Source organism: Micromys minutus (genome assembly GCF_963924665.1).
Source record: "Micromys minutus genome assembly, chromosome: 18".
Lineage (NCBI taxonomy): Eukaryota > Metazoa > Chordata > Mammalia > Rodentia > Muridae > Micromys > Micromys minutus.
This window is the reverse complement of record NC_137953.1, coordinates 37,384,936-37,410,618: the sequence shown is the minus strand read 5'-3', so window position 1 is coordinate 37,410,618 and position 25,683 is coordinate 37,384,936. Positions and strand designations below refer to the sequence as shown.

The 25,683-nt window shown below is 37.3% G+C and overlaps 1 protein-coding gene and 2 pseudogenes across 3 annotated transcripts; 1 reads left to right on the top strand and 2 right to left on the bottom strand.

Moving 5' to 3' along the window:
• Nucleotides 1–14,051: 14,051 nt before the first annotated feature.
• Nucleotides 14,052–15,017, top strand: LOC308432092 (olfactory receptor 2A1/2A42-like; the record flags this gene model as incomplete). Its single annotated transcript, XM_080931810.1, has 1 exon — nt 14,052–15,017. The coding sequence occupies one exon, from the start codon at nt 14,052–14,054 to the stop codon at nt 15,015–15,017; it is 966 nt and encodes a 321-aa protein (XP_080787936.1).
• Nucleotides 15,018–16,563: 1,546 nt separating this feature from the next.
• Nucleotides 16,564–19,785, bottom strand: LOC308432616 (CWF19-like protein 2; annotated as a pseudogene). The gene is made up of 3 exons: nt 19,710–19,785; nt 18,420–19,334; nt 16,564–16,892 (listed from the first exon to the last, which is right to left on the bottom strand). The product of its transcript is annotated as a CWF19-like protein 2 (transcript).
• A 101-nt stretch (nt 19,786–19,886) lies between these two features.
• On the bottom strand, nt 19,887–23,992 carry LOC308432615 (CWF19-like protein 2; annotated as a pseudogene). Its single transcript has 2 exons — nt 23,938–23,992; nt 19,887–20,635 (listed from the first exon to the last, which is right to left on the bottom strand). The product of its transcript is annotated as a CWF19-like protein 2 (transcript).
• Between the last annotated feature and the right edge of the window lie 1,691 nt (nt 23,993–25,683).

Sequence of the window (25,683 nt, the reverse complement as noted above, 5' to 3'; positions counted from 1 at the left end):
TCTGTAAATGTCCAGATAGCTCAGCTCCCATAGACCAAGTCTCATTCTATAATTTATTTATCAATTCAGCCATTTACTCCAGGTTCCCCTTTGATTAACCCATGAATTAGCATCCCATGACTCTGGATTTCAGAATTTTAGAAAAAGTCAGCAAACACATTTTTTTAAACATTGCAAATGAATTAAGAGATTTGTCTTCCTTTGTAATTTTCTTGTTTCTCTGTGAGTTTTAATAACAATAGCTATGTTTAATTTACCATTTTCTTTGTTTTATGTGGTTGTTTCATTTTCATGGGTGAATTATTTGTTTTGTCTGTAGTCTTCATGTACTGGCCTTGCTCACCCCAGAAGAACATTTATGAGTACACTCTATCTGTGTCTCAGAACACTCTGAGAGACAGATACTGAAATCCGATGGAACAATAGAGAAAAATAAAGGTGGTTTTTTTTTTTTTTTTTGTATTTTTATGTTACTATGTTCAGTACTTGATACTGAGACATGGGCATGTTTTGAGGGGATCCCCAGAAATTAAGCAATCTGTTCTCTGGTGAACTTCAAAAGGCTGTTGTCTGACTAAATTCTGACAGTATATACTGGGAGTATCTGATTGCATGAGCTGAATGTTCAGTCTCAGTAGATGCCTCCATTTCATGGGACTAAACTAAGTCCCAATTGTGCGATCTCTACCACATACTGAATAATTATAACACCATATTCTAGTTATTACTAGAATCTAGCCTTAATATGTTGCCCACATCTCTTCTGTTTGTACCCCTAGGGTAAAAACATGATGCTTGGTAAACATAAGATGTCTAGGCTAGGCAAGGCATCACCTAACAACTCTGTTCATATTCCACACTAATAGAAGAAGCTGTCTTTGCCCTGTGCATTGCTTAAGACAACACTAACAGCTTAACCAAATAAACCCTATCATAAACACGGCCTTCTTTGTTCCCCTATTCTATACATTTCTAATGAACATCTTCCCTTTGAAATCAAAATCACTCAGCTATATAGTGAAGAACTGTACCATAATTCTCTACCCAGAAGAGTTCTCTAATGATATCCTAAAAAAACACCCCCAATACCTTAGGTGGTCCTCCCACAATGCAAAGGTTTCTTTACAAATCTCTCTGGTTGAGAGAAAGAACATAAAGTTGAGTGAATAGAGATTAGGGCAGGTCTCAAATCCTGAGGGAACAGTTAAGATAGAAAAGAATATTATCAAAATATATTGAAAAAGATACTCAAAATATTTCAAAAATATCTCAACAATAATTTATTTTGAGCAGTTGTCACACCCTCTCATTTTGTTTTTATATTATAGATTAATATTTTATATTATAATTTTATGAGTCTTGTTACTTTCAATGAAACTGTAGGTCAACTTTTAGATGTACTTTATGAATGAAATTTTAAAATGTTCATGGAAATCAAATAATCAGTGTTGTCAAATAATATAAATACTTTTACTAAAATTAATGCTGACTGCACTATTTGCTTTGTATATTCAAATATTTATGTGCCTCCTTTTCTCTCTCCAGATAATCAACACCATCAAGATGTGTGTGGCTACACTCTCAGAATTGAAATGTTCCCTTCTAGAGGAAGGCTCAGAAAGTAAGTGAAACTAAAAATACTCTGGAAGTATATAAAACTTACAGGTCTCAGGAAGTTCATGAGACTTGAGGTTCAGAGCACATTTGCTAAGATTTTCTAGGTAGTGACAATTGCTATGTATACATTCCAAAGCCCAAGCTTCTAGAAAATTGTACAGAGGAATATATGGAAACAACCTTAGTTTTCACTCATGTTGATGTGGCCTTTTAGGAATGAAATTGCATTTGAATAACCCATGTGCCTGTGAGTAACCTTTGAGTCATATAAGCAACTGCAATAATTCATTGGTTCTCTAAGGTAGACTTAAGGGCCATGTGTACAGTAGAGCAACATAGTTCATTTCTCCTCATGAAAAGTATGAAGCATTCTTTGGCTATATACCTAAGAATGCAATGCATGAAGATTGAAGTAGATCTATTTCTGGCTTCCTGAGAAACTGCCACAATTATTTCCAAATTTTACTGCCTTAAAATTTATAATTTCATAGTTTTACTTACATTAATCATAGTTCAGGGGGGTTAGAGAGAGGATTTAGTGGTTAAGAGCACTGACTGCTTTTCCAAATGTCCATAGTTCAATTACCAACAACCATATGGTGGCTCACAACCATCTGTTATGGGATCCAATGCCCTCTTCTGTTGTGTGTCATGTAAGTAACATAAGTTACATAAGTAAGCTACAGTGTACTCATGTAAGAAAATAAATAACTCCTTTAAAAAATTGTTGGACGGCAGAACAGAGCCCAGCCCATCTGCCACCTGGACCGGGAGGTCATAAAGGTTTAATGACTGGGGAGTAGGAGATATAGGCAGCCAAGGAGCAGAGAGATCTCTGCAGACTGTGCATGGAAAGCGCACCACCCCCCGACCTGCCTGATCCAGGGACCAGGAACACAACTTTGGGACATCTGATTCCACCCAGGAGCGACTTCAGGGCCAAGAACAGAGCCCGGCCCATCAGCCACCCTGACTGGCAGGTCCTAAAGGTTTGAAAACTGGTGAGTAGGAAATCTAGGCAGCCAGGGAGCAGAGAGATCTCTGCAGAGTGCGCATGGAAAGCGCACCCCCCACCCTCCCATATTCTGGGACCAGGAACACAACTTTGGAACTTCTGTTTCCACCCGGCGGCGACTTCAGAGCACAGAACAGAGCTCTGTCTGTCTGCCACCCATACCACCAGTTCCTAAAGACAAGTGAGTAGAAGATCTGGACAGCCAGGGAGCAGAGAGATCTCTGCAAAGTGCGCACGGAAGGCAAGCCCCTGCTCTGCCCGATCCAGGGACCAGGAACACAACATTGGAACTTCTGTTCCCACCCAGCGACTCTGAGGCACAGAACAGGGCTCGGCCCATCTGCTACCTGGACCAGTGGAGATCCAGGGACACAGACCAGATACAAGGGAAAGGCAAGAACATATCACTGACAACAAAATAGCAAAAGAAAAGTGAAAGAGTATATCCCAAAGAAACAAAGACAACCTGGCAACACCAAAACCCAGCTCTCCCATAACAGAAATATCAGAATGCCAAACACTCCAGAAAAGAAGACGCAGACCTGAAATCATACCTCAAGATGATGATAGAGATACTTAAACAAGAACGAGAAGAAAAGCAAAAAGATTCAGAAGCTTTTAAAGAGGAAACAAGAAAAATACTCAAAGAACTCAAAGAACTAGAGGAAAACAGAACCAAAGAGATGAAGGAATGGAAGAGGGAATTTAAAACGAAAATTGACACAATAAAGAAAACACAAAAAGAGATAAGCCTAGAAGTAGAACACCTAAAAAATAAATCAGGAGTCTCAGAAGCAAGCATTTCCAATAGATGGCAAGAGATAGAAGAAAGAATCTCGGGGACAGAAGACAACATTGTAAACATAGACAAAACAGCCAGAGAAGATGCAAAAAACAAAATGCTCCTAACACAAAATGTCCAGAAAATCCAGGACACAATGAGAAGACCAAACCTAAAGATAACAGGAATAGAAGAGGGAGAAGAGTATCAACTAAGAGGCACAGTAAATATCTTCAACAAAATCATAGAAGAAAACTTCCCTACCCTTAAGATTGAGATGACCACGAGCCTAAAAGAAGCCTTCAGAACTCCAATTAGGTTGGACCAGAAAACACATACCTCCCGAAATATAATAGTCAAAACATCAAGTGCCCAAAGCAAAGAAAGAATACTAAAAGCAGTAAAGGAAAAAGGTCAGGAAACATATAAAGGCAGACCAATCAGAATCACACCCGATTTCTCAACAGAGACTATGAAAGCTAGAAGAGCCTGGACAGACATCATGCACTCCTTAAGAGAGCACAAGTGCCAGCCCAAGCTGCTATACCCAGAAAAACTATCAATCACCATAGATGGAGAGATGAAGATATTTCAGGACAAATCAAAATTTACACAATATCTGACAACAAACCCAGAACGACAACGAATTATAGGTGGAAAACCAAATATAATGAGGGTAAATACAGCCTAGTGAAAACAAGAAAACTGCTAAACAAGAAAACCAAAAGAAGAAAAAGACACAGACACAACTCAACCCACAAAAGCAATAATGGCAAGAAACAGAAACAACTATTCCTTGATATCTATTAGCATAAATGAACTCAACTCCCCAATAAAGAGACATAGGCTATCAGACTGGATACATAAACATATCCAGCCTTTTGCTGCATACAGGAAACTCATCTCAGAGACAAAGACAGACACTATCTCAGAGTAAAAGGGTGGGAAAAAAAACTTCCAAGCAAACAGCACCAAGAAGCAAGCTAAAGAGGCCATTCTAATATCGAATAAAGTAAATTTCCAACCAAAAGTTATCAAAAAAGATAAGGAAGGACACTTTTTACTCATTACCGGGGAAATCTGTCAGGAGGAACTCTCAATTCTTAACATATATGCTCCAAATAAAAAAGCACACACATTCATAAAAGAAACCCTACTAAAGCTCAAAAAATACATTTCACCCAACACAATAATAGTGGGAGACTTTAATACCCCACTCTCACCAATGAACAGATCATGGAAACAGAAACTGAACAAGGACACTGCAAAACTAGCAGAGATTTTGAACCAACTATAATTAATAGATATCTACAGAACATATCATCCTACAGTAAAAGAATACACCTTCTTCTCATCACCTCATGGCACCTTCTCAAAAATTGACCACATAATAATTGGACACAGAACAAGCCTCAATCGATATAAGAAGATTGAAATACTCCCATGCATCCTCTCAGATCACCATCGTCTACAGCTGGTCTTTAACAACAACAAAGACAACAAAAATGTTACATACACCTGGAAAATAAACAACATTCTCTTAAAGGATAGCAGGGTCAAAGAAGAAATAAAGAAAGAAATTAAGGATTTTCTAGAATTCAACGAAAACAAAAACTCAACATACCCAAACCTATAGGATGCAATGAAAGCAGTAATCAGAGGAAAACTCTTAGCCCTAAATGCTTCCAAAAAGAAACTAGAGAGAGCTTACATCAGCATCCTGACAGCACAGCTACAAGCCCTAGAACAAAAGGAAGCAGATATAACCAAAAAGAGTAGACAGCAAGAAATAATCAAAATTAGGGCAGAAATAGTCCAAATAGAAACAAAAAGAACCATTGAAATAAAATCAACAAAACCAAGAGTTGGTTCTCTGAGAAAATCAACAAGATTGATAAATCCCTAGCCAGACTAACTAGAGGGCAAAGAGAGAGTATACAAATTAACAAAATCAAAAAGGAAAGTAGAGACATAACAACTGAAACTGAGGAAATTCAAGAAATCATCAGATCCTACTACAAAAACTTATACTCCACAAAATTGGAAAATCTGGAAGAAATGGACAAATTCCTAGACAGATACAAGATCCTAAACTTAAACCAGGACCAAGTAAACGATCTAAATAATCCTATAACACCTAAAGAAATAGAAGAAGTCATCAAAAGCCTCCCAACTAAAAAAAGCCCGGATCCAGACGGGTTTAATGCAGAATTTATCAGACATTTATTACAGTTATAACATCAATACTCTCCAAACTATTCCACAAGATAGAATCAGATGGAATACTACCTAACTCATTTTTTGAGGCTACAATAACCCTTGTATTTAAACCACACAAAGACCTTACAAGGAAAGAACTTCAGACCAATCTCACTTATGAACTTGATGCAAAAATACTCAACAAAATCCTTGCAAACCGAATCCAAGAACACATCAAAACGATCATTCATCATGACCAAGTACGCTTCATCCCTGGGATTCAGGGATGGTTTAATATACAGAAATCCATCAACGTAATCCTCCATATAAACAAACTCAAAGGAAAAAAACCACATGGTCATCTCACTAGATGCTGAGAAAGCATTTGACAAAATTCATCACCTCTTCATGTTAAAAGTGCTGGAAAGAACAGGAATCCAAGGTGCATACCTAAACATAATAAAAGCAATATACAGCAAACAAACAGCCAACATCAAACTTAATGGTGAGAAACTTGAAGCAATCCCACTAAAATCAGGGACTCGACAAGGCTGCCCACTCTCCCCCTACCTATTCAACATAGTACTGGAAGTCCTGGCTGGAGCAATTAGACAGCAAAAGGAGATCAAGGGGATACAAATCGGAAAGGAAGAGATAAAAACATCACTCTTTGCCGATGACATAATAGTGTACTTGAGTGACCCCAAAAATTCCACCAGAGAACTTCTACAGGTGATAAACAAGTTCAGCAAAGTGGCTGGATAAAAAATTAACTCGAACAAATCAGTAGCCTTCTTATACTCAAAAGACAAACATGTGGAGAAAGAAATTAGGAAAAAGGTACCCTTCACAATCGTCACAAAAACTATGACATACCTTGGTGTGATTCTAACTAAGCAAGTGAAGGACCTGTATGACAAGATCTTCAAACCTCTAAAGAAAGAAATTGAGGAGGATCTCAGAAAATGGAAAGATCTCCCATGCTCATGGATTGGAAAGGTCAACATTTTAAAAATGGCAATCCTACCAAAAGCAATCTACAGATTCAATGCAATCCCCATCAAAATTCCAGTCCAGTTCTTCATTGAATTGGAAAGATCAATGTGCAATTTCATACGAAATAACAAAAAACCTAGAATAGCAAAGCCATCCTCAACAACAAGAAAACTTCTTTGGGAATCACTATCCCTGACCTCAAGCTATATTACAAGGCAATTGTGCTGAAAACTGCATGGTACTGGTACAGAAATAGGCACATGGATCAGTGAAATAGAATAGAAGATCCAGAAATGAGCCCTCAGGTATATGGTCACCTGATTTTTGACAAAGGAGTCGTAAACATTCAATGGAAAAAGGACAGCCTATTCAACAAATGGTGCTGGTCCAGCTTGTACTCAGCATGCAAAAGAATGAAAATAGACCCTTTCTTATCTCCTTGTACTAAGCTCAAGTGTAAGTGGATCAAAGATCTCCACATTAAACCAGATACACTGAAAGTATTAGTTGAGAAAGTATGGAAAACCTTAGAACACATAGGCACAGGAGAAAATTTTCTGAACAATACACCAATGTCTCAAGCTCTAAGGTCAAAGATTAACAAATGGGACTTAGTGAGATTGCAAAGTTTCTGTAAGGCTAAGGACATTGTCAAGAAAGCAAAACGGCAGCCAACAGAATTGGAAAATATCTTTATCAACTCCACATCAGATAGAGGCCTGATATTCAAGGTATACAAAGAACTCAAAAAGCTAGACACCAGAGAATCAAATAGCCCTATTAAAAAATGGGGTACAGAGCTAAACAAAACGTTCTCAGTTGAGGAATATCGAATGGTTGAGAAATATCTGAAGAAGTGCTCAACATTCTTACCCATCAGGGAAATGCAAATCAAAAGAACCCTGAGATTCCACCTCACACCAGTCAGATTGGCCAAGATCCAAATCTCAGATGACAACAAATGCTGGCGAAGTTGCGGAGAAAGAGGAACACTTCTCCACTGTTGGTGGGGTTGCAAACTAATACAACTACTCTGGAAATCAATCTGGCGATACCTCAGAAAATTGGATATAGTACTACCTGAAGACCCAGCTATTCCACTTCTGGGCATATACCCCAGAGACACTTTAGTACACAACAAAAATATATGCACCACAATGTTCATAGCAGCTCTATTTATAATAGCCAGAAGCTGGAAGGAACCCAGATGTCCTTCAGAAGATGAATCGATACAAAAATTGTGGTACATATACACAATGGAATACTACTCAGCCACCAGAAACAATGACTTGACCAAATTCTAAAGAAAATGGCTGCATCTAGAGAATATTATCCTGAGTGAGATAACCTAGTCACAAAAGAACAGACATAATATGTAGTCACTTATAGTGGGATGCTAACCCCAGAGGCTCGCACTGTCCCAGAAACAACTCACAGACTGTATGAAGTCCAAGAAAAAAACAAAACAAAAAAAAATAGTCATGCTCAATCCTTACCCACTAAGAACACATTGACAAATTCCGGGTTGTACCCTGTATTACATGTACTGTCTGCTCATTGTTTAAAAAAAAAAATCTTTACACACCAAGATAACTTTGACTATTTCCAGGTTGCATCTTGTTTTACATGTACTTTATTCTCATTGTTCCTGGTGGGATCTTTATCACACTATCAAACCTTTAAAAAAAAAAAACAAGTACTGACAAAAATGTATTATATAATTTTATGCAAAAAATGCTTAAAATCTGTACATTTATCTTTGTTTTGTAAAATAAAGTTGTTAAAAAATTGTAGCACATATGCACACAAATAAAGATGAAAGTCATATAGAATGTATTCTACACACAATATGTTTCATAAAAGGAATAGTATATTTTGGGCTTCCTTTTAAATATGTGTTTATTTTCATCCAGGAAGCAGTATCACATGCTTTTACTTCTAGCATTCAGGAGGCAGAGACAGGCAGATCTCTGAGTTCAAGGCAGCCTGGTCTATGAAATAGTTCTATCAGAGCCAGGGCCACATAGGGAATCCCATCTTGGAAAACAAATAAAAAATAATTATTGTTTATCACAAATACATTCATAGCAGATGTGAACATGCTCTGCAAATATGGGAACCACAAATATTCTCCCTTTTGTTTATGTTCTAACTCCAGACATCCAGTATTACAATGTAACAAATTCTTCGACTTATAAATCTTGGAGTGGCTTTAATGAAATTTTGCCTTCCCCTACTCCCCTCTCTCTATTGAAATAAATAGATATAAAAGTGGGAATGGATTTTTTAGATAACAACTCATGAGGGAAGCCATATTGTAGAGACTGAAGTTTACTCAGAAAGTTCTGAACCACTGTGTAGCCCTGGATGCACTGGAACTCACTTTGTAAAACAAAGAACAACCTGCCCTCAAACTCAGAGATCTCCTGCCTCTGCCTCCCACATCCTGAGATTAAAGTTATGCACCATCACCACCTGGCTGTGAGAGTGCTTCTAGTCAATGACCTACATTGCTGCTTCATACCCTAAAAGGCACTGCTTGGGCTGGAGAGGTGGCTCAGTGGTTAAGACCACTGACTGTTCTCCCAGAGGTATTGAGTTCAACTCCCAGCAAACACATAGTGTCTTATAACCATCTGTAATGAAATTTGATGCCCCCTTCTGATGTGCATGGAGACAACTATAGTGTACTTATATATCATTAATTTTAATAAATAAATCAGTCAATCAATAAAAGGCACTTCTTAAGATAGGTCTCAAAAGGCCATTCTGGGATACCGTGGCCTAACTTTGAACTCCCTATTCCTCTTCTGCCTTCCTGTGCAGCTCCCACAGTATCTGCAATTAGGAGTGTGACTGTCAATCATAAGAGTTTTTAAGGCTTAACTTCTCATTTCTTCTATAGACCAGAGTATCCAGGGTCCATTAAGGAGAGACTGAGCTTCAGAACAGAATCCAAAAGTTCACTCACTGGTTCTACTTCTTATGAAGTTGCCTAGAAGCATTCTAAAATGAAGATAAAGAAGCAGTGGTTATGACATAAAAAATATCAATCAGTATTCACAGATTCTGATGGGCATTGTTTCAGAGTTGTCTCTTAATCTGTGATTCTTCTTGTCCTGTTTCAGTTGGCAACAGCAATAGAAAATATAATTTTTTTTTCTTTGCTTCCCACAGAGGTAGTCATGCATGATGTCTCATGGCCCTGCCCCTCCAAGGAGTCTCAAGAGCAGCTAACCAGGCTGAGCCCTCAGAGAATAAAATCTGCTTTCCTGAGGATTCTGCTGCATTTCAAGCTGGAGCAGAGCTGAGTGTTCTATAGTTCCCCAGAAATTCTGCAGGATTGGGACCCTGTGTCAGCCTCCAGCTGCTTCCTCTTCTGATAATCTTGGGTGTTAATGTGTGAGTCAACAAGGTTGTATGAATTCTGTACACAACAAATTCCTCCCAGACAGCTTGAAGCATCTTGTCTTTGCTTTCCTCTTCCACTGTTATTGTCACTCCTTATTTCTATATCGTGATGAGAAATTGTCTCTACAAATGCTAAATATACATGCTTACTCACATTCTGTGCAAATAGTAATTTCCATATCATGGGTTTAAATGAAATATATAGAATAACTCTCCAACTTAACAAAAATTATAGTAGAATATATTACAAGGTGATGTTTTTTTGTTGAAATTAGCACATATTGATTGTCTTATGAAGGTTCTATTTAATTCCTGTCAGGACTGTAAAAATGCATTGTTTTATTTTATTGGACTGTAAAAGCCAAAAGCATATTAAGTTTATTTTTTATATTTATCTGTCATATGACGTTCAAGACATATCCTGGAATATGTCCTAGAATGTAGCCAATAAGTAAGCATGCATGTTATATATTGTGAAATCCAGAGGATGAATTTTGGTTAAAGAAGGAAACTGAAGTGTCAATAGGTATAGAAAATGGAAAAAGAATGATATTCTCAATAAGTGTTTAAGCCTTCTGTTTAGTAAACTTTTATATTTAATATTTACACTCTTGTGTCTTATCTTGCCTCTGAAATACATTAACAACACCCTTATAACCTTAAAATTCTCAGTCTGTTGTACCCTGTACAACGACAGTGCTGGGCACACACAGCGCATGAACCAGAGGATTATCTAGTACTTAAAGTTTAGTGAAGAGATAATCTGGTAAGACTTACCTTCAGCTCTTCCTGGCCTATAAAAAAAATCATTTACTTCATCAATTCTCACTTCATATGATAACTTGGCAAAGTATCTCAATATGCAAGAAAGGAAAGTAAGGGCCTCTTTGGTAGTTACAAGTAAGCAGTTGAGATGAACCATGGGGAACAAAGGTATAGCTGTATGAGTGTTGCTTTGCCCATGCCTGCTACCATAGAAAAGAAACAGATAGTTCATCAAACTTGAGATTTACTTTTTATAGTGATATATTCCAAGTGATGATACTTTGCCCTTGTATAAAGAAATGCCTTCCTTCTGAGATACTTCTTTTAGTGTTTTTGAATAACCAGATCATTGATTAACCATACCAATTGGACAACTTTTAATTTCTGAACTTATATGTACATAGTTTAATGAATATCATCGTAATGATTCTTTAAGTTTACACTTGTAACTGGAACATATGTCAAAGTGAAGTGGCTATAACCCCTTGACATATAATGTTTTGTTTCTAATTGCTTTACTGAACTTTAGATACACTGCATTGGATTAAAGTGAAAGAAATTATAAAGATTAGTATATTCTAAATTCAAGTGTTGAACATTTTGTAATTTTGATGTTTATCACAACATCTTTCAAGTAATCTTATCCCATTTAAAAGATCTTACTTTAATATGAATCATAGCGATGCCTTTTTTCTATATTAAAGGACCATTTCCTTTGGGAAAAAGACTGAACTTGGAATAATTAGAGAAGACTTTATTCTAAAAGAAACAAGACCTCATAAGACAACAATAGCTAGTAGCTTATTTATTTGTTTGCATTTATTCATTTATTTTCTATTTATCAAATATATATCAACTGCCAGATATAGAAACAAGCAAACCTGCTCCACAGCTTTATAATAAACAATAGGAGACTATACCAAATGGGTCCTTGTGTATCAAACATCTTATCTGTATTTTTTGCTGTGAAAAAATTTACAACCTATTGTGTTTTAGTTCATATGCCATGTGTTCAATTTTAATTTTATGACTCATTTGTTAAAATTTAATTTACATAGTTTGTCAACCACAGACAAATGTATTATTATCCTAAAATTATGTCATTATATGCAGTTCTAAATATATATTATTTAGGTAACTTTTTTGTAAAATTGATTTGGCCATTTGCTTATTAAACAAATAAATGTTTTATCAGTTTCCAGCAACAGCAGCATGTCTTTTCCAAGGTCTTGCTAAAAGGTTTTTTAATGGTCTATTTTTTAGTCCCCAGATATTAGACCAAACTTTGGAAATTTACTTCAACAATAGCATCATGCTATCCCAAATCACAAGAGGTTAAGCAATAAGCCAAAATGTTGAAATCTTATTTATTGTTTAAAATGTAACTTAAATGTTTGCATAGAATTTTGCTAATTAAATATTTCATCTCTGCAGAGATATCTGCTCAAGGGGAAAAATGTGATGTGGTGTGTGTGTGTGTGTGTGTGTGTGTGTGTGTGTGTGTGTGTGTGTGTGTGTAAAACTGAAAGTTGCTGAAGAACCTGAAATGTGAGTAAGAAGAGCTAGTCAGAGATCATTTTCAGTAATGTTATTGAAAAGCAATCACTTAAAGCCAACCATGTGGACTACAGACACCCATCAGGTGGCTAAGATCTTTCTTCCAACTGGTTCTCTTGTCCCAAATGTTATTTCTCATGTATTGTCAAATACTGCATTTTTTGCACCCAAATTCTACACTCTAACCACATTGTCTGCCTTCATTTTACACTGTGTCTCCAACAATATCTCAGGAAGCTGACTACATATAAATTCTTAAACTGTTTAAATCAATGTTGTTCACATCTAGAGAAATACACTTAACATCAACCTTTCAGATGGCCCTGTCTGAACTCTCCAGTCCTGTTTTTGCTGATGTAGTTGTATTTACATGTCTACCTTGTTATTCTCATCAGCAGCATGTCTGTGTTATGAGTGTGTTTCTCAGCATAAAATTCTGTCATGCCAGTTTCCCTAGGAAGCACTCTTTAAAATCTCCTTTAGTAGTGATGTTAATTAAACTAGAAATTGGCCCAAAGCATTGTCTTTCCTCTATTTATGGAAAAGTTGAAACGTGTATAGTTATTGATGAAAAGATCATCAGCCAGTGCTTTTCCAGTTTAAACTGCAAATCCTCATGATTTGGATTTCCAACATCGTGCGTATTACAACTGAGGAAGTAGATTAAAAACAAAACCAGAGCATATCTCTCTTATTTTTTTCTGTGCTAATTTTCTTTAGAGAAAACATGGAAAGAGAGGTCTGAGTAAATAGTATGTGGGAAATGTGCCTGCAGGAGTATTTATATAGGCATTTATCAAACACCCTTTCAAATCCTTAAATGTTCTTAGGGACCCCATACACTGAGTGTGGGTGGTAATACATTTGTTGAAACAAAGAGTTACCCCATTTTCCTAGAATGCATTGAAGTTCTATAAAAGCCTCACTTTATTAGCCATAGAATAACCAAAGATAGGTTATTGTCTAAATTCCAAGGTTTTGTATGGACATTCAAATACATAAGTACACAACATCATGTATTTTATACATATCAATAAGTACAATTTCCATCACATCCTTCCTCATCACCAACAACGTGTCAAATGCTATGAATCTATACATCATCTTGTGTACCACGGAGACCTTGACTTTTCTTACCCATCAAATGTCCAGTTGCTGAGCATACAACCCAATCATAAAAAAGAAAATTTCCTTTATGACTTTCTTTGAGGAAAGTTATGTAAGCATTCTCTAGATTTTAGCTATGAGTTAGACACTTAAAGTAACAAATGTAAACTCTATCAAATTAATTATATTTTTCTCTTTTGGTATTATTCTCATTTTAAAGCCTTTTTCACTAATTTTATGTTCATTCCAAGTTGCTGTGAGGTTTGATTCAGAGACTTCAGTAACCCTTTATATCCTTGCACGCATAAAACTTTGTTTAACAATTGTTTTGTGTGTAGGGTTTTCTACTTCATAATTGCTCCAGTGCCAATTTTTCTAAGTATGTAAGCACTGGCAATATAAAACTCTTCTAAAAGTTGGATGTCAATTAAAACTAGAGTATGTACAACTTTTTAATAGTACATAATTAACTTACTAATGATTGAATACATTCTACTGATGTTTACTAATAGTTTTCTCCTATTGCTAAAATCTGAGATAAATGATAAAACCATATTTTTCAAGAATTGAGTCTCAATTCTCTATATCATCTTTCATAGTGAAATGGAGGAAAATCAGACCATGGTCACAGAGTTCGTCCTGCTGGGATTCTGCCTTGGCCGAAGGATTCACCTAGTTCTTTTTCTACTTTTCTCTCTCTTCTATACTTTCACTATACTGGGGAATGGGACTATCCTTGCAATGATCTGCCTGGACTCCAGACTCCATACTCCTATGTACTTCTTCCTGTCTCACTTGGCCATTGTCGATATGGCCTATGCCTGCAACACAGTGCCACAGACACTGGTAAACCTCTTGGATGAGACCAGGCCCATCTCCTTTGCTGGATGCATGACACAGACTTATCTGTTTTTGACATTTGCTATCACCGAATGTCTTCTCCTTGTGGTGATGTCCTATGACAGATATGTTGCCATCTGCCACCCACTACACTACACTGTCATCATGAACTGGAGAGTGTGCACCATCCTGGCTGCTGTTTCCTGGATTGTTAGCTTTCTCCTTTCTCTGGCCCATTTACTTCTTATCCTGAGGCTGCCTTTCTGTGGGCCTCATGAAATCAATCACTTCTTCTGTGAAATCCTGTCTGTCCTCAAGCTGGCCTGTGCTGACACAACGCTCAATCAAGTTGTCATCTTTGCAGCCTGTGTGTTCACCTTAGTGGGGCCCTTGTGCTTTGTTCTAATCTCCTATACACGCATCCTGGTGGCCATCCTGAGGATCCAGTCAGGGGAGGGCCGCAGAAAGGCCTTCTCCACCTGTTCCTCCCACCTCTGTGTGGTAGGGCTCTTCTTTGGCAGTGCCATTGTCATGTACATGGCCCCCAGGTCCCAGCACCCAGAAGAGCTGCAGAAGATCCTTTTCCTTTTTTACAGTTTTTTCAATCCCATGCTGAACCCCCTGATCTACAGTCTGAGAAATGCCGAAGTCAAGGGTGCCCTCCAGAGGGTACTGTACAAAGAAAGTCATTCCTGTTTGATATGGTGTTCACACCATAAGCCCTGGTAGTTTCCTCTAATCTTTTGTTTGTTTGTTCATTTTTGAATCAGGAGTATTTATAGTTTTGAACTATCAATATAATATAGCACTCTATAATCAAATGTTTACATGCTGATTATAAAAATCAGGACTTTTTATAGGATTTAGAGCAAAGCCAATAGCTGAAAAGACTACAATAGCCATCACACCTGTTTACTGTATGTACACACTTACACATTTAGATGTAATTGATAATTATTGAAAATTAAAGCTATTAAGCTTCAACACATTTGTGAAATTTGGAAAGAAAAGAACAACTGCCTTTTAACATACAAATAACATCCATGGAAGCAGTGACAACCTGACATTAAAATAAACATATACTGAGTTACTCTAGAGCACACTTCACAGTGATACACTGCTTCTAGGCATTAAAAAACATCATAATTATGCTGGAGAGATGGCTCAGTGGTTAAGACCACTGACTGTTCTTCCAGAGGTACTGAGTTCAATCCCCAGCAACCACATGGTGGCTCACAACCATTTGTAATGAGATCTGATGCCCTCTTCTGGTGTGTCTGAAGACAGCTATGGTGTATTTATATGTAATAAATAAATAAATAAATAAATAAATAAATAAAAAACAAAGTTGAGCTCACCTCAAAACTTCATAAAAGAAAAAATCATAATTTATTTTTAAGCATGTTAAAAATACTTACTACAATTCATAGTTTATAAATCCAAGGTTTTCTCAAGTTCAAATTTTAAGAACAATAAAACTTAAGTAGCTTTAATCAGTTAGGACCAAGAGAACGTCCCCTGGATACTTACGTTATTTAACACATGAGACATTACCACCCAATGCAGTGACTTGGCTACAGACTTTAGGTTTACATGACCTACAAACTGAAAGTTGTGTTATTTAGAGCATTTACATTTAAGATTACCAAAATTTAGACTATTTCAAGGTCCAGAACAAACAAGATTATATTTATGAATGTTTTTATTATTAGTTAACCCATAAGTCCTTTTCTTTAACCAAGATTATACACAGTGATACTATATACTAGTAAAAAAAAAAACATTCCCAGGAAACTATGAAAATAAATTTCAGTTAGTACTGAATACATCCATGCTTGTTTAAAAAGCACAAAGGAAGATAAGTGGCAGACTCTATCTGGAAGCAGACCCACTTTTCCCTGCAGCCTTGATAGACTTCTGGAAATAAATCCCTGTCTAGAGTAACTAATTTGGGACATGCAGAAGTAGACACAGAAAGAAATGTGAGCCTGCAATCCTGATACTCGTATTCCATAGTCACCCAAACCAAGTATCCAAACTCTAAGTTGAGTTTTTGTCTCAACAGCCATGAGACAAAAAACAACCCAACCTAATGTAGATGTCAGTGACAAGAGTGACCACCTGCTGCTGCTGCTGCTGTTGCTGCTGCTGCTGCTGCTCCTGCTGCTCCTGCTGCTGCTGCTGCTGCTTTCTCTAGAGCACAAGGCACAGTTGTGTAGAGATAACAGACATAAACCAAATGGGCCCAGCATAGAAAATGGTACATAAGGTACACTTAAGAGCTTTTACACTTAAGAGTGCCATCATATGGTTTCCACCACTGAGCAAACTGCAATGCTTTCTTCCTCTGGTCCTCAAAGCGTTCTCAGATCCCCTTCCTCCACAGCCTGGGCTCTAGATCCAGCATACCACCAAGGATTTTCTTTCCAAAGTAATGAGCAAATTTGTACTGATCTTCGATGATGTGGCAAATCTTCCCTGGAGACCAAAATCTACAGCAAAGTAAGGCAAGCCTCTGGGCACAGGTTTTCTAATATCTTTTGAAGACAAATCAGTCAACTGCTTATCCATGGATCATTTTTCGTCATATTCCATTATGTCTTTCTTTCTTCTTTTTTTTCTTTTTTCTTTCTTTTTTTTAAATTCTAGTAGTGTTAAGTATGTAGCTTATTCTTTTATTATTTTTATTAGATACTCTTTTTATTTACATTTGAAATGTTATCTCCTTTGCCTACCACGATCCCATCCCCCACCCCCTTCACTTATCTTTACAAAGGTGCATTAGCTCCCAATGACCCTCTCCACCTCAGTACCTTGGCATTCCCCTACACTGGGCAAACGTGCCCTCACTGGACCAAAGGTTTCTCACTTTGATGCCAGACACTGCTATTCTCCACTACATATGCAACTGAAGCCACGGGCCTCTTAATACATGATCAATGGTTGGTGTTCTGGTCTATGGGAGCTGTGGAGGATTTGGTTGGTTGACAATGTTCTTTTCATGAGGACACAATCCCTTTAAACTCCTTCATCCCTCCCACCCCCAGCACCCTTACCGGTGTCCCTGTGCTCAATCTGATGGTTAGCTGCAAGCATACTCCACTGCATGACTCTGGCAGAGCCCCTGAGAAGTGGCACCCCTTCCTGGTTCCTGGAGAAAGCACCTCTCAGAATCAGCTATAGTGTTTGGGACCAGTAGCTGCACATGGGGTGGATCCCCCAGTGAGGCAGCCCCTGAACAATCTCCTCCCTCTTAAGTCCCTGCTCTTCCACTGTACCTCTGCCCGTGAGTGTTTTGTTCTCTCTTCTAAAAAGGACTGAGACTTCCACATTTTGGCCTTCCTTCTTTTTTGAGCTTTATAAGGTCTGAGAAATGTTTCTTGGTTATTCAGAGCTTTCTGGGGCTACTATCCAGTTATCAGTGACTGCATATCAAGTGTGTTCTTTTGTGACTGGATTACCTCACTCGGGTGATACTCTCTAGTTCCATCCATTTGCCTAAGAATTTAATGAATTCATTGTTTCTAATAGCTGAGTAGTACTCCACTGTGTAAATATAACACACTTCCTGTATCCATTCCTCTGTTGAGCTCTTTCCAGCTTCTGGATATTATAAATAAGACTACTATGAACATGGTGGAGCATGTGTCCTTATTATATATTGGAGCATCTTTGAGATATAAGCCCAGGAGTGGAATATCTGGTTTTCAAGTAGTACTATGTCCAGTTTTCTGAGGAACTGCCAGTCTGATTTCCAGAGTAGTTGTACCAGCTTACAACCCCACCAACAGTAGAGGAGTGTTCCTCTTTCTCTGCATCCTTGCCAGTATCTGCTGTCATCTGAGGTTTTGATCTTAGCCATTCTGACTGGTGTGAGGTGGAAGCTCAGGGTTGTTTTGATTTGCATTTCCCTAATGACTAGGAATGTTCAGTATTTCTTTAGGTGCTTCTCAGCCATTCAGTATCCTCAGTTGAGAATTCTTTGTTTAGTCCTGTACCCCATTTTTAAATAGGATTGTTTGATTCTCTGGAGTCTAATTTCTTGAGTTCTTTGTATATATTAGATATTAGGCCTCTATCAGATGTGGGATAAGTAAAGATCCTTTCCCAGTCTGTTGGCTGCATTATGACTTTCTTAAAATAGATAGGAGCCATATTACCCACTTTCGTTGCGAGAAGGATACATTCATAACTATATGATACTGTTTCTTCCAACCCATATTAGTCTTCAAAACGGTACAATCCAATTTTTTTATCTTCAACCATTTTTACCAATGATTTCGGACACATCTGAATCTCCTTTCAGATATCCTCATCTAGCACAGTGGCTTCTTGATGATGTTGCAAAGGGACAATCAGGCAGTGTCCTTCAGTGAGTAACCAGAAATTGAGTAAACATAAACAAACCTTCTCACCAAGTGCAACTGTAAGGTGTTTGGGGAACTGAGCTGTCAAAACAGTACAGACATTTGTGTAGCAAGACTCTGGTGCTCAGCAATTGTTCTCTGGCTCTCTTCTTTCTTACCAAGATGCTCTTTCTCAGCTGCATTGGAAACAAACATACCATGTAGAGTATAATAGTCTCCATCTGATTTTCCCATGAACTTAGATGTAATTTTCATGAAATGTTTGTTTTGATCAGTATCTGTTTCCATTTTCTCATTATTGACTAAATCATTGAGACTCAACTGATCATCACTGGGAAAGTATTGGATCCTTTCTTTATCTTCATGGTTTGAAACTCTTCGTCTCTTCCTTCTTTCTGCTTTCATAGCCTGGGTTTCTCTAGAGCTGCTCACAGGTCAAATTCTTCCAGACTCACCTATTTGAGTAAGGATTACTTCTTGTTCATCTTCATGCTCTACCCCTGATCTTTTTGCTGGTACCTGTGTAATGGTTTCTTTAAATTTATTTGCCTCTTTTAGTAAGGCTTTGAGTTGTCCAGCTAATTTCATATTCTCCAATATTTCTGTCTTGATAATCTTGGCCCCCAATTGTTCTTTTCGTCAACATTTAATATATAGCTGAATTTGGTCTCTGGACCAGCTATTGTCAGTGGATCACACCTTATGCTCTCAGGCTGTAACTGTTCTATTCTATCTCCTGTAGAGAGCTGATTAGCACTGCAGCTCCTGGGTTCCAATGGCTTTCAATCTGAAGGCTTCCTGTCTTCTTTTCTCCCACCAGATCAATTCCAGGATGTTGAACTTTCTTCACTGTTCTCTGTGGGTTTTCGAAAATCACAAGTAGATGCTTCAAAATGTCTCCTGTTGTGAAATGACAGTTCATCTTCATCAGAAGGTCTTAAAAATTTAGATCTCAAATTTCTGGAAGATTCTTGGCTTTTTCTTAAGGTAGATTCCCTTCTACATATTCCTAAAGTTCCAGATTTCTACCCTGAGTCGGGGTCACTAAACGTACAGTCGCAACTGTTTGCAGGCTCCATTTCCAGGTATCTGTCCTCTGAGAGGTTTTTACATTTCACTAAGTCTGACATGCTATGTGCTTGACTACGCTGTCCTCTATCTGAATACGCAGCCTTCCTCCTCCACTCCCATCCATAGTCTTCTCTTTTATATGCAATTTTTCAACTTTTTTTCATTTCAACTGAAATATTTCCATTGACCCGTATCTTTCAGTTACAATATCTTCATATTTTCTGTTTTCTTCTTGAGCTTGTTCCTTCATTCTTTGACAAGACTTTCTTAGCCAGCTTAATCCAACATCCTCTACTCCTGTAGTTTTAATAGCTGGCAATGTACAGTTTTCTGATGGGACCTGTCCGCCCTCCACTCCACCTCCCATTCCGCCAGTATGGATTCAACTCTCCTTCTAGCATTTTGGATGCTCTATAGCTTGAGTTTTCTCTCACTCCATTTGTCTTAGAGTCTCCCTTTCAGCTTTGAGTGATGATGAGGACATATTTTTAATCAACATAAAATCAACAGTCATCCATTCATCACGCTGAAGAGTGTGGCTGTCACATTCATTATCTGTTCTTTTGTCTTTCCCTTTCCCAGTCTTTTTTTTTTTTTTTTGGGTTGGGTATCTGCGAGAAAGCAGCCTCAACCCATGCGTCTTCAGAGCTTCAGGAGCTGTCAGTTGACTGTTTCTAACATTTCTTTTTCTTCCTTTTCTTTTTCTTCTCTTTCTTCACTTTTTTTTTGAATGCTAGTTCTTTTTCTTCTCAGAATATTCCTGTGAGAACTGTTCAATTCACCCGTTCTCATCAGGTATCATCCATTTGTCCTCACCTTGAAGTTGCTCAAGTTTTTTACTCCTTTATTCTTTTTCAAAATTATGTTTGTCCTGGCACAACACCTGGGCCCTGGCAATATGGGTCTGTTCTTCTCACTCTTTGGTACAGCCAATACTTACAAATCTCACACCAAATGCTGGCAGAGTTCTTGCTGTTCACTTTCCTCTAATCTTGACTTCCAATTATTTCTTAAATTCAGAAATGTTCACTGTCTTTTGTTATCATGTCTAATGTTGTAAGATCACAAATTCCTCCTCACCTGCAAGACTAACAACTTTATTCCATCGCTTCTGAGTAGAAGAAGTTTTGTCAGCTATAATACCTTTTGACATTAACAGATAATAATTACTGTGTATAAATGGAGACATGGACACAAAATAAATGACAATTTTACTTAGTTACGTAGTATGTAGCCTTTACTACATATTGGAGAACTGCATATAGATCATGATGCTTCATCAATAGAAAAAAAAATATGAAGACCATCCTATTATTGGTTTCTGTTGAAAACGTATGCCCTAGAAAGCAGGACATTCTTGACTTCCTCAAACAATTTGTCTCCAAGGCCCTCTTATCTTAACCATAATATAGTAGCATAATCTCATAGAGCTATACCAATATCATTGATAACAAATAGTTGACTACAAATCCTAAGTTAGGACATGCCAGTGAAAGACAGTATCTTTGTAGTTTAGTGTGTATGATAATGAGCAGAACTGGTTCTACAGACCTGATGGAAAAGGTCTCACTTCAGTACATGGTCACCCTGAGTGATGGATCCTATACACAAAGTTTTTTTATAAAGCACTGGACGTTTAGAGTAATATGAACATCAAAAAGTAAGAAATAAAGATGATTCTTATTGAACATGGAGACTGACATTCAACTAATATCTAAGAATTAAGATACCCCTGAGCAATCTTCTCTCTTTCTTCAAAACTAAAAAGATCTTTACTAGCTAGTAAAAGTATTTTGTCTCTTGCCAAAATGCAAAAAATAATGATGTGCTAATAATAAGAGCTCCAGTAATACAGGGAGCACTGGCAGAGCACAGGAGCAGTGAGCAGACAATAGAAACAGAGACAGCAGAAAGGTTGAGTGGTGAGTCACCTCTGAGTGGAGTGAGAATGGCTATCTCATAGAATCTTTGGAAATTCAGTCCAATACCAAGGCAAAGGCATGCATTTGTCAATGCATATTCAATTGCAATTTTTATAACTAGTCAGGTGATGATTGCAGAACAAATACAACATGAAAGAATGGTGGTTTCTATTGAATTTAAACACAGCAGCCCCTGAACACTATGGAATATTACTCATTTCTACATCTAAATTTACTTATTTCTTGCAAAAGCTTCCCTTGAAGTGAATATTATGGTTAATTATACCTCACTAAGAGTGACTGCAGAGCAACTTCACAAGTATTGGGAAAAGAGTACTTAGTCCTTGCTAGAAGTACAGCTGCAAGATGCTGTAATGGTGTTTCTGCACAAGGTGGCCATGTGGTGGTGTGGATTCTCTCATCTCTTACAAGAGGGTGCAATATCAGAGGATTTAATTACTGAAAATGACAGGCATGTCACTCTGGGGGTGAAGCTGGTTCTTGAGCCACATGACAGTGTCCCCACAGTATCTCTGGAATGTGGAATGGAGACCTCATTACTGATGTGTAGCATACTTGTTTACTCTTTGCTAGGGACTGTAGAGTCCAGTGTTTCTCGCTGAATGATGTTTTATTCCTTCAGATTTGCAGGTTCACCTGGAGAACCTGAAAATTATATGTTCTGATCTGGCAGATCTTAACAGGATGGTCAGGTATTCAAATATTTAATTATTTCTCACCTCTTGTTGACTGGATAGCCCAAAGATCATGCTACAGGAAACACTGTTAAGTGCAGTGTAAGAAACACTGTCATTCATGGGGAAAATAGAAGACAAATTAGCATTACCATGGATAACCACAGGACCTGACAAACATGATATCATATCAGACCACAGGAAAGGCTAATTTGCTTTGCCTTTGTAATAAGTTATGGTACCACTGGCTCAGTTTGATTTATGATTCACTGAAGTTTGTTGGTAGCCATTGCATTCATTCATTAAGTCAGTCATTCATTTATTTGGTTCTTCCTGTTGTCTCAATATGCCTGCTCTGTTTACTATTATAGATTATGCTATTATAATAATCTGCTTTGTTCTTTACAGAACTCTCTTACAGCTACATGTTCAAATTTACTGTGGACTGAAGAAAACCAAGGTAGATTTTCTACTCAGCACTTAACCATGAATTCTGAATATGTGGCAGTTTCTCACATAAAGAAAACAATCTGATCTTCAGTAGACACGAGCTGGATATCATTTGATCAATTCTAACACCTTCCAGCAGGACATAGAATCAAACTTCATGAGTTCAAGGATCAGTTCACAAACCTGCCCAACTTCAGTATGTGATGTCAAGCATGCCTTGTGATCTGGGCATCTGAGTGATCACATACAATTCAAGATTCTAATCTAATACCAATGCCTCAGCCTGTATATGTTGCTCATGATTCTTCACGTCATACCTCCTTGGTGAAAATGTGACTTCAGTTAAATTACATAGGACTAAAAATAGCTTCATGTTGGCCTCATTGTGTAACTGCAACTCAGGACCACATCTCCAGACACAGACAGACATATATCCACATGTGGTGACTTTAATCATTTGGAAACATGCTAGTTTCAGTTAAGATGTGTTTGCTTTCTGTTTTATTTCTGTTTATACATTTACATTTTGTATAATTTTATGGCTCCCTCTGATAACTTTTATGAACTCACATTGTTTCATCTTGCTTATGAAATAGAGAACTCATAATGTAGACGATACATTTCCTAAATCTTAATTTATTTATTGTGAAATATTATACTCATATCTTGATCCAAAAGACTCTGTTTACCATACAAACTTTAATATATGTATGGTGAAAATCTTTTGATGCTCCCATATTACACCTTTCATATAATTTCACAAGATTTTTACTTCCATTGGTAGCAGAGCACCTGATCTTGGAAAGAGATGAAGTGTCTATTAACGACCTTCTATACACTATGCTTTGATAAGACTGTTTGGCTTCTTTAAAATAATGTGTTTTTTACTATGATTACAGAGATGAATATGTACTTCAAACCTGATGTGAATTTCAGAGTTTCCCTCAGATTTACTGACGACCCCAGAAGACTAGAATCACTGTGAAATAAACACAGTAGTATATAAATTTTACTCTGTCTAGAAATAGATTTTCGAACTCTCTCATGCTCAATATAAAAATAAATACAGTTGAAAATTGACAATGTCTTCAGCAGCATATGTGTCCATCTTACGTGAGGAGGAAGTAACTGTAAGAGGAGTCACCTTGTAGACGCTCCCATTCTCCGAGAAAAGAACGGTCTGTGGGTTTAGCATCCATCATTTTCCAGGGTGAAAAGCCGAGAGCATTTCTAACAAATGACCGACATGGGTGCTTTTGGCCCTAGAAAATACTTTCCTAAGAAGATAATTCTCCAAAAATATCTAAAACATTCTGGGTCCTCCCTGTGCTCTCCAAATCTTTCCTGTGTGTCCTTAGCAGAGCAGCTATAGTTTTGTCTCACCTTGAAATACAACGTCTGTGTGTGTTTACTAATGTTTCATGCCCTAGTGGGAGTGAAATCAGAAGTAAAAATGAATAATCATTTTTTTCTCTTCCCTACAAAAATGGGCATGCACAGTATCTCATAGAACAGCCCTTTTGTTAAATCTTCAGTAGCTGCCAACTATGCTGAGCTCTTAGAAAATACAGAATTGAGCATGACCCAACTCGTTCTTCGAAGCCACAATTATACTCATATCTAAATCACACAAAGACAATACAAAGAAAGAGAACTTCAGACCAATTTCCCTAATAAATATCGATGCAAAAATACTCAATAAAATTCTTGCAAATCGAATCCAAGAACACATCAAAACAATTACCCACCATGATCAAGTAGGCTTTATCCCAGGAATGTAGAGATGATTGGATATACAAAAATCCTTCAACATAATCCACCATATAAACAAACTCAAATAAAAAGAACACATGATCATCTCACTAGATACTGAGAAAGCATTCTACAAAATTCAACAAACATTCATGATAAAAATGTTAGAAAGATCAGAAATCCAAGACCCATACCTAAACATAGTAAAAGCAATATACATCAAATCAGCAGGGAACATCAAAATAAATGGAGAGAAATTTAAAGCAATCCCATTAAAATCAGACTAGACAAGGCTGACCACTCTCCCCTTACCTATACAATATAGTACTGAAAGTTTTGGCCAGAGCAATTAGACAACAAAAAGAAGTCAAATAGATTCACACTGGAAAGAAAGAAGTCAAAATACCAGTATTTGCAGATGATATGATAGTATACTTAAGTGACCCCAAAAATTCCACCAGAGAACTTTTAGAGCTAATAGACAACTTCCACAAAGTGGATGCATGTAAAATTAACTCAAACAAATCAGGAGCCTTCCTCTACTCAAAGAATATACAGGCTGAGAAAGAAATTAGGAAATCGACACCCTTCACAATAGTCATAAATACCTTGGGGTTACCCTAACCAAGCCAGTGAAAAATCTGTATGACAAGAACTTCAAGACTCTGAAAAGGAAACTGAAGAAGATCTCAGAGATGGAAAGATCTTCCATACTCATGGATTGGAAGGATCAACATTGTAAGCATGGCCATCTTGCCAAAAGCAATCTACAGATTCAATGCAATCTCCAACAAATTCAAACTTAATTCTTCATAAAGTTGGAAAGAACAATTTGCAAGTTCATCTGAAATAACAAAAAAACCTAAAATGGCAAAATCTATGTTCAAAAATAAAAACACTTCTGGTGGAATCATCATCCCTGATTTAAAGCTATATTACAAAGAAATTGTGATTAAAAACTACATGGTATTGGTACAAAGATAGGCAGGTAGATAAGTGGAACAAAACTGAAGACCCAGAAATGAACCTACACACCTATGGTCACTTGATCATTGACAAAGAGGCTAAAAACTTTCAATGGAAAAAAGACAGCCTCCTTGACAAATGATGTTGGCTCAACTGTCAGTCAGCATGCAGA